This window comes from Manis javanica, chromosome 1 (genome assembly GCF_040802235.1).
Source record: "Manis javanica isolate MJ-LG chromosome 1, MJ_LKY, whole genome shotgun sequence".
Taxonomy (NCBI): domain Eukaryota; kingdom Metazoa; phylum Chordata; class Mammalia; order Pholidota; family Manidae; genus Manis; species Manis javanica.
Window position 1 is genome coordinate 13691586 of NC_133156.1, and position 9340 is coordinate 13700925.

The 9340-nt window shown below is 57.2% G+C and overlaps 1 protein-coding gene across 1 annotated transcript; it reads left to right on the forward strand.

Annotated features, from left to right (window-relative positions):
- Positions 1 to 5384: 5384 nt before the first annotated feature.
- Positions 5385 to 6798, forward strand: GSX1 (GS homeobox 1). Its single transcript, XM_017676428.3, has 2 exons — positions 5385 to 5918; positions 6380 to 6798. Exons 1-2 carry the CDS (start codon positions 5507 to 5509, stop codon positions 6757 to 6759), a joined length of 792 nt encoding a protein of 263 aa, XP_017531917.3. The 5' UTR covers positions 5385 to 5506; the 3' UTR covers positions 6760 to 6798.
- Positions 6799 to 9340: the final 2542 nt, after the last annotated feature.

Genomic DNA, 9340 nt, shown 5'->3' on the forward strand with positions numbered 1-9340 from the left:
GCTGTTGCTGGCAGAGAAAGACAGACAAGGCGGGCAACATTTACACTAGAGGGTCTCAAACCCAGTTTCCTGATGGAAATCTTGCCTTAGGCCACAGTCAAGGCCAGTCTCAAGGTTCAAGAGTCACTACCACCCATAAGGGGGAAACAAGGACTCATCCTAAAGGTCAGGTGTTCGTTCATCAATGGAACACTGACTGCCTTGGCTGAGACTGGTTCTGCCTGTTTCAAACGCCCCATGTGTTGTTCTTCTTTAAATCTATAAACATTTCCTACTGAAACCCTTAGTAAGGTGTTTCACACTCGTCTTCATGGCCCCTCGGTGGGAGAATGCCCTGATCCCTGCAGAAATCATCTTTGTTCCCAGTGATGTCAAGGTGGAAGAGAAAAGGGAAAGCTTTGGGATGAATGACTTAGCCATGCTGAAAGAAGGCCTCGGCAACATCCCTTCATCCTGTCACCCAGGAAAGAGAACACACAGCTCCCGTTTAAGGGCACGCTCTATCTTGGGCTTTACAAATGCGTATGGAAGCAGCAGTGGTACCTGCAGCAATGTGTGCAAGGAGCCAGTGGAGCCATCCCAGGCTGAGCACACAGACTGGTGGGTGTCATGGTGGAAGCCAGCTAACAACCTGGCCCGTGGACACTAGCAGGGCAGCCCATGAAGGACTTCCAGAAAATCAGATGGGAAAAGGAGGCATTTTACAAGTGAGGCCAGAGATCTTGCAAGGTTCAAACAGAAGCTCTAGGTGATTGTTATTGTCTTCACCTGCACGTATTGACTGGCAATCCTGGTAATATTCAGGTTATGTGTACATCCTCTGTAATCCTTTCAAGGGAGGTGAGATATTCCAATTTTCCTATGGAAAGCTAAAATGCTGAGAGCTCATGAAACTTTGTGAGGGTCATGAAGATGCAGTTATGATGGGTTGAATATGTGCCGAGAGGACTGGTCCTTTACTGCCATTAGCACTAACATTAAACATGTATTAAATGCATGTAATATGCTAAGTGCTATGAGAAAGGTTGGTGACAGCGGTATGAAGTCTTTGCCCCTGCCCTTAAGGGATTGTATTCTAGTTGGGAAAGCACGAGAGAATATCCAGCAACTGTAACATGACTCTCATTGATTCCTTCATTTGGTTTGATTCTTCTTATCTGGATGGATCAGCATTTGGGGACCAGAGTAGTTATTATTAAATACAGCTTCATGAAGTAGAAAATTCAAGTAATAATAAAAAAGACTGATATTTATCTCCCAGTCACATAAATGGGAATGGTCCTTCATGGCTTGGCCTCCATTTCCTGCTCAGAACCCGGTTTTAGGCACCTTCCACTCCTGGCTTCCGGATGCACCCCTCATGGCCTGGGTAGACCATTTCCTGGTGCTCTCCTGCCCCTCTGTTCCTCTGAACAGCCTGCTCTCTCCAGAGGGAGGTGTTTGAGTCACTCCCGGCCTGATCACGGGAGCAGTCCTTTTTATGCAATGAGAATTCCCATTCTACTGCCTTCATCCAGAAAGAGAAATGGTCACTGATAACTTCAGGGCATATATGACATCTCTTCTCTAACCAATGCCTTTTTAGTACATACCCTGAGAAGACCTAAGTGACAACCTCTAGCCTTGAGCTACAGTGGCTTCATCTAACTCCTGCAGAGCAGGACACTGGAACCGCCTGGAATGGGACCATTTTGCCCCTTTGAAGGAATCTGAGAAACTCCCGAGAGGGCTAGTTACCTAAAGATCTGCCATTCATTCAACAAACACATTGAGCTCCTGTGATAATTCAGGCACAGGTGTGGGTGTGGTGACTGTGAGACAGTCAGACTGTTGCTGCAGTCCAGGTACCCAGTGCCATACCCCTAAGTGTCTAGGTGTATTAAGCAGGAAATCCAGAAAGCCCCCTTACCTATGCCACTTTCTGCATCAAGTCCGATTCATTTATTTATCCAACAAATAATATACTGAGGACTACAATGTGCCAGGAACTTTCCTGAGTTGGGAAACAGTAATGCACAGGAGAGACTAGTATGCTGGTCCTCAATGGATGTATATTTAAATATGTATGTGGGGGGGGGTAGGGAGGACGACAGGAGAAAAAATGAGTAAAAGACAGAAATTTAGAAGGTATTTATTTATAAAGCAAGGGACAGGACTGGGGAATGTGATGAGAAAAGAGTAAATACATTTAATTAGGGTCCTTGGCCTTCCTGAGAAGGAAAGTGACATTTGAATGACATTTGAAGAAATACGTGAAGGAGGTCAGAAAAGAAGGACTCCCCCACACCCACTCCCCATTTTACTGCAAATATCGTAGAGCTCTATTTCCAGGAGAAAAATGGCGTGCTCTCTGCACCAACAGGAAAGGAGACAGTATGAAAAGAAAAGGCCAGGACAACAGAAATTATTCCATGTTGAACTGTCCCTGATGGACACTTGAAAACCAGCTCCGGGTCAGAGCAGGGCCCACCAGGCGAGGCGGCTCCCCAGGGCCCCTCTTGAGGGCTGTCAGGCTAATCCCGCCGCCACCTCCCACCCCGCCCCGCCCTAGGGGGCGTTTGCTGGTGGGGGGGAGTTATGTTCAAACCCGGCTGAAGCCAGCCCTAGGGGGCACTTTGAAAAGCGAAGCGGCGCGGCCGCCAGAGTCGCTGGGGAGCAGCCTCCCTGGGCTCGGAGCGCACCGGCCTGAAACCAGGCGGTGGGCACAGGCCGCGGGGCTGCAGGGCGCTGGGCCCCCGGGCGAGCTCGCGCCCCTCTACGGGCGGCCCCAACCTCCCCGCAGCTGCACAGCTCAGCGCCCTCCCGGCCGCCCAGCGCCCTTCTCGGTTGCACAGAACTTTCCTGAAATTATCCAACTCCCGGAGCGCCCCGGGCGGTCTCAGACCCCCGAGCTGGGAGCCCCCTTTTCCGGCCGCGGATTAAGTGTGCGATCTCTCCAGGCCGCCCGGAAACACTCAGGGGTGCTGTTCTGCTCGGGCCCGGGTCTCTCCCGCGCCGAGCTGCACAACAAACCATTTAAGCATTTCAGCACAAACCCCCCGACCTATTGTGGGCCGCACATTAAAAAGTGTTATTCGCTTTGAAGTTTTTGTCTAATGGTTCTAAACTGAAAGAAAATGTTTTCCTATTACTTAATTCAATCATAGCGAAGAGACTTGGTAAAAAGCCCACGGATTTTGCCCCAAAGTGTGACAGAGTTCTCTTTGTGTTCGCTTATCCTCCGCTGTCACACACTTTAATTCGCCTCTCTTTATCTGGCATTCAAAACTTTCTTCAATGACATTCAATAAGGTCCAGAGACTGGAGGGGGGAAAAAACTGGTTATTTCCCCCTTCCCTGGATATTCTTTCCCAGTAGCTTTGGCCGTGTTCGCATTCAGGGGCTCTTAACCCCTTCCTCCCCGGGCGCGGGCTGCTGCTCCCCGGAGAGGGCACTGGCCCTCCGGGGGCTCCCGGCTCCGCGGCGCAGCGGGAGCCTATTTCACCCCGCAGGGCCCCAACAGCATCCCGCACCTCTCCCGCCCGCCTCAGCCCAGCGGGGAGCCCCGCTCCCGGCCCTGTCACGGGTGCCAGCTCAGTCTCGGGGGTCCAGGCCAATCCAAATTTCCCAGGACAATTAGAACGGGCATTATGCTTCACTATGCCTCTGGTTTACAACCACCACCCTAGCGTGCGGGACACTGGGGAGGAAACTGTGGCGTTTGGGGCAGCCGTGGTCCCCTGTCACTCCCCTCCCCTGTACCAAACAATCAAAGAAGCATTGAGCCCCCACTCCTGTTACATGACAGTCCTTCAGCCAGGCTGTTTTTCCCCATTGTCCCTCTCCCTTTTATGGAATCGGTCATTTTCTCTCAAAGTTTCTTTGCTTTTTAATCAGTAATTTTGCTGCTGTTGTTATAGCAAAGATGGCATCAGTGATGCATGCTTCCATTTGGGGCATTCGTGTCCCCGTGCACTGATTCCCCCTTCCAGAAAGCTTCCCCCTCCATTTGTCACAGTTCCATTCAGAGCAGGTGACTGCAGCGATTTGGTTCCAATAAAATCGAAAGTAAATGTCTTCCGTGAAAAGTCCAGGGCTGTAAATTCGAAATGTTTATGCTAATTTCCCATTGTATGGAAAAAGTTCCTGGGCGAAGCAGCTTTGAGCCCGAGGACGGTATAAAAAGCCGAAGCTGTGTACACAGCGCCAGACGTTTGAAGTTGTTTAACTATTGTGTGACCAGAAAGAAGAGGGTGACACTGCAGGAGAAGGTCTTGGGGCCAGGGGAGCTCCATCGGGTGGGCAAAGGCGGCAGAAGTTGGGAATACAACTGCCCCTCGCGCCACTTCTGCGGGGCAGATTGCAGGAAGGCAATGGTTTCCGAGCGCAGCCCCGAGTCTACTGGGGTGTGCGCAAGGGGAGAGGGTCAGAGAACGCCCACGCTCTCCCCATCTGCTAGGGTGCGAGAGCTCTGTCCACGCTTTCATTCCCCGTTCCCCGTCTGTCCGTGACTCTCAGTGGCTGTTTTCCTATTTACACCCACGCCCTGTCTGAATGTTTCAAGAAAAAGGCTGGCTGACTAGCACCTACCTAATAAAGACTGGGCGTTATTGGCAGCATCAAAGACTGCTTGAGGAACTCAGGGAACAGAACAGCAGGGGGCCTAGTGCTGGATGAGGAATCCCGGGCCCTTCTCTCTCCCAAGCGGCGCCTCCCGCTGCAGGAGCCCAGTCCTCTAGCTTCCGACACAGGAGAGGGGAAGCGATTCTACAGGTGGAAATTAATCTGAGGTCGGTTGTAGGGACGCCCGCGGGGTGCCCAGCACTGAACTGAGCGAACTGAGTGGAGGCAGCACGATCTTTTGGGGGAGGCAGAAAGGATGAGAGAAGGAAAGGAACAGCAACCGAGTGCGCGGAGAAGATGGGGTGTGCGCGCTTGGGGATCTGTGGAAGAGAGGCAGTGTGCGTACAAAATCAGTAAGATAAACGGGCCTATCGCCAATGCAGAGCTAAAGGGGGAGCTAGGAATAAAGAGAAAGAAAAGAATATTAAATCGCAGGAGAATGAGAAAATAAACTCGCAAAAGGGAGAGGAGGGGGGCGAGGGTGCCTGTTACGGCGTGGGTGGGGTTGACAAGAATAGAGTACATTATGCAGTTCATTTAGTTAACAAGTGAAATAATGAGGAAGCGTGCAGAGTGAATGCCAAGAGAAAAGGCACAAAAACCCTATTGAGAGGCCCCGGCCGCTCCTGGCGTAGCCCATCACATGGCAATAGTCCTATTTAAGCGGCACCGCCGGCGCCTTTCAGCACCACTAGCGCTGGCCAGCACCCCGAGCTCTCTGGGAGGCGCCCGCGGCAGCGGCGGCGGCGGCGGCGGCGGCTCCAGCCTCGGCCTCCGCGGCTCCTTCAGGCTCCCGGGAAAAGGCAGCTGTGCGCGGCCGCGGCCCGGGGAAACGCGCCGAGAGCCCCGAGGTCTGCGGGGCGCAGGGAGCGGGCTGGCGGCGGGGCGACCGCGCACCGGGACCATGCCGCGCTCCTTCCTGGTGGACTCGCTGGTGCTGCGCGAGGCGGGCGAGAAGAAGGCGCCGGAGGGCAGCCCGCCGCCCATCTTCCCCTACGCCGTGCCTCCGCCGCACGCCTTGCACGGCCTCTCGCCCGGCGCCTGCCACGCGCGCAAGGCCGGGCTGCTGTGCGTGTGCCCGCTCTGCGTCACCGCCTCGCAGCTGCACGGGCCCCCCGGGCCGCCCGCGCTGCCTCTGCTCAAGGCGTCCTTCCCGCCCTTCGGCTCGCAGTACTGCCACGCGCCCCTGGGCCGCCAGCACTCGGCGGTATCGCCTGGGGTCGCTCATGGCCCCGCTGCCGCCGCTGCCGCCGCCGCGCTCTACCAGACCTCCTACCCACTGCCCGACCCCAGGCAGTTCCACTGCATTTCCGTGGGTAAGCCGCGTAGCCGCGCCGGGGCACAGGGCACAGGTGACCCGACGAGAATCGAAGGGCCAGGGATGGAGGATGAGGGACCCTGAGAGCGCTGGGGAAGGTGAGGGTAGTGTCGGGGGCCTGGGGGAGACAGAGTGGTGTGCGGATGGGGGGCCGGGACAGGACCCCGGGAGGGCGGGTGAGGGCACAAGGTCCAGGTGCTGGAGGGGGCCCGTGGGAGAGAGCGAGGGCTAGGACTCAGGGCGCGCCACAAAGTAGTGCCAGGGCCGCGTGACTCCGGGAGTATCAGGGTCCCGTGGCCTGGCAAGGAGGCGCGCGGTCACGCTGCGGTGCGTCGCGTTCGGGGCAAAGAGGTGGGCGAGGCAGTGAAGTCCTGGTATTCTAGCGGCCGCCTGCCGAGGGATCTGGCACCCAGCGCAGGCGGCTGATGGCTTCCGTCTCTGCACCCCCGCCCCCTGCAGACAGCAGTTCAAACCAGCTGCCCAGCAGCAAGAGGATGCGCACGGCGTTCACCAGCACGCAGCTGCTGGAGCTGGAGCGCGAGTTCGCCTCTAACATGTACCTGTCCCGCCTGCGCCGCATCGAGATCGCGACCTACCTGAATCTGTCGGAGAAGCAGGTGAAGATCTGGTTCCAGAACCGCCGGGTGAAGCATAAGAAGGAGGGCAAAGGCAGCAACCACCGCGGCAGCGGAGGGAGCGCGGGCGCCGGCGCGGGGGCCCCGCCAAGCTGCAAGTGCGCGTCGCTCTCCTCCGCCAAGTGCTCCGAGGATGACGACGAGGTGCCCATGTCTCCGTCCTCTTCAGGGAAGGACGACCGAGATCTCACGGTCACCCCCTAGGCTCCCGCCTCCCCACGTCGCCCAGCCCAGGTCCTGGGATGCAGGGCCAGTCCCCAGGCGTCCGCCGCCAGACGTCCACGCACGGATTCGGCAGGGCTTTGCGGAGGCCCCCGGCCCTGGGCAGCGCCTAGAGCTGGGCAGAAACCTGACGCTGGCGTCCCCACCCCGGGCTCGCGGTGCCCCAAACGAACTGCGCGCTGTGGGCACTGCAAGCGCTGGAGTCCTTCTCCGCCCGGCAGCACGGCGGCCCCACGCCTGCACGCCGGCCGGGCCCAGCGCCTTGCTGGCCGCCGGCGCCCCCGCGCCTGCCCTCTCTGGACCGGCTCAGGCTCCCTCGCCTCCCCTCCTTTACCCCACCCTAGGTTAGGCTCGGCCTCTCACCCCTCGGAACCCCTTCTTGCCCCCTCCTCTTTCACGTCTTTCTCTCCCTCCCCACTTATTTCCTGTGGTCGTTCATCCAAACCACCCCCCACCACACACACACATTTATGAACTCCTCTTTCCATTTCCCCCCCCTTTTTTTTCCCCTTTCCCTTCTGCCTCCTCCGAGTTCAGTGGGTCTGTCTGACCCTCCATCAGGCCTGGCCGTGCTCGCGGCTCCTCTCCCAAGAGAGAAATTGTCGCCAATGGTATCCGTGTCGGGAAGCGGATTCACTTTGTTCAAGGAGACACGCCGCATGTCCCCCAGATACCCCAACTCTCCAGCTCTGGCGACACCCTCTCTGGCCGCAGACCCCAGGCCCCTAGCTTGTATGGTCTCTGTAATACCAGAAGATATTTATTTATTTATTTATGTACAAAATTTTAAATAAACTTTTTTTTTTTCTTAGAAGTCCACGTGGCCCTGGACCCTCCCGGCCTCTGCTCCGTACTGGACAGGCGCCGGCCCAGGGTTGGGGCTTCCTGATGGGGCGGGGCGGGGATGGGGTGGAGGGGTCCCAGCTCCGCTGCTCACCTTGCTGCCCCGCCAGCCGGGTTCTGCACCCCCAGCCCAGCGCGGACTCGGCCTTGCGCGCCCTTAGGCCCCGTGCGCTCCCGGGCCTCCTGTGCGCGCAGGGGGCTCAAAGAGCCGAGTCGGAAGGAGGGAGCTTCCGCGTTGTGCCTCGGGTCCAGACCCCTTCAGCGCCGCCCTCCAGCCAGAGTCCGGCGCCACCTCCAGCCCAGCCAGTTGGGATGTCCTGACCGCCATCACCAGGGGCAGCGACCACTAATTTATCTCAAGCGGGAGGTCTCAGCCCTTGGCTGCCTTCGGATTGATAACCTATTACCAATTATTTTTTATCCACCGTATTTGTTAGGCACAAATTCCCAACAGGATGGTGCGGCCTCCTCTCAGAAGGGCCCCTCGCTTTGCTCTGTGGCAAATACCATTAACCAGCTTCCTGCTCCCAGACCGTGCGGGCTTCGAGTCCGGGAACCCAGAGCGATCCCGCGCGCAAGTCCCCGCGAGCGGCCCTGAGCAGCTGGAGCCCGCGGCTCCCGGGCCTTATTTCCTCACCGAATCTTGCTAAACTTCCACAGCCTCTACAACTGAGAATCTACACCCAACCCTCCTTGGGGACATGAGAGGGTTTGTTTGTTTTACGCGTCAGGTGAACTAGGAGGAGGCTCCCGCGCAGGCGGGGAGCGCCCAGCCCCCGAAGTAGGGTATTCCTGCTGCTCGGGAAACTGCCCGAGGGAAACAGCGGATCCGGGTTCTCCAGACCCCCCAACGATTGCTGTTCCACGTCCTGGAGGCCTGGGCCGCTGCTTTTCCTGCCAGAAATTTCCCCGCTACCTACCACCCGCCGCTCTCCACACACATCCTCCCCCCGCAACGGGCGCGCACTCACACCTTGGGGAGCGCCGGACCCTGCGTATCTAGGAAAGCAAACACTTGCGTCTCTTGCGGCTACAAATGCGCCCCAGCTGGGGTTGCTCGACACAAGTGGGGTTCATTTCCAAAAACCTTCAGTCTTTTCCTGCAAATCAAGCTGAATGCAGGGCCCTCTCTCCAGTTCCCCTAGAATAAAGGCAAGCCCGATGTGGTTTCCCCACGGAGATGGTACCCCAGGTTCTTCCTGGAGAAGGACGCCTGGGTTGTGCCTGGACAGAGGCGGTTCTGTCCCTCCCGCTTCTCGGCACCCTCCCTCTGCGCCGCCATCCGCATCAGTCTGCATGCCAGTCTCACCTGGGACCAGTTCTCTGCCCTCCCAGGAGGGAGCATTTTTCCTGAAAGAAACGAAGCCAAGGTGCTTTGACATACGTGAATAAATCCCAACTGTTTTATTATCAATTATGGTGACATGTTCTGAGTTTCGCGCGGCTACCACGCTGCCCTAAGTGCCCTTCGGTTAAATTAAGTTTCGCATCCTGCAGCTCCAGGACACCCACCCGGTGGCAGCAAGGCCCCCAGGGAACGGGTCCAAGGTGAATTCGAACGGCTCGCTTTGAACCAGCTCCTTCCCTGGATTACCGGAGGAGGTGGCCGGCTTTCGGTGATAGACACGCGGCCAAAAGTGCTATTTCGGAGATGGGTCTGCCGGGGCGCTGGGCTGGGGGTGGGGGTGGCTATAGGGGGAAATGGCAACAGAGCTTGAGA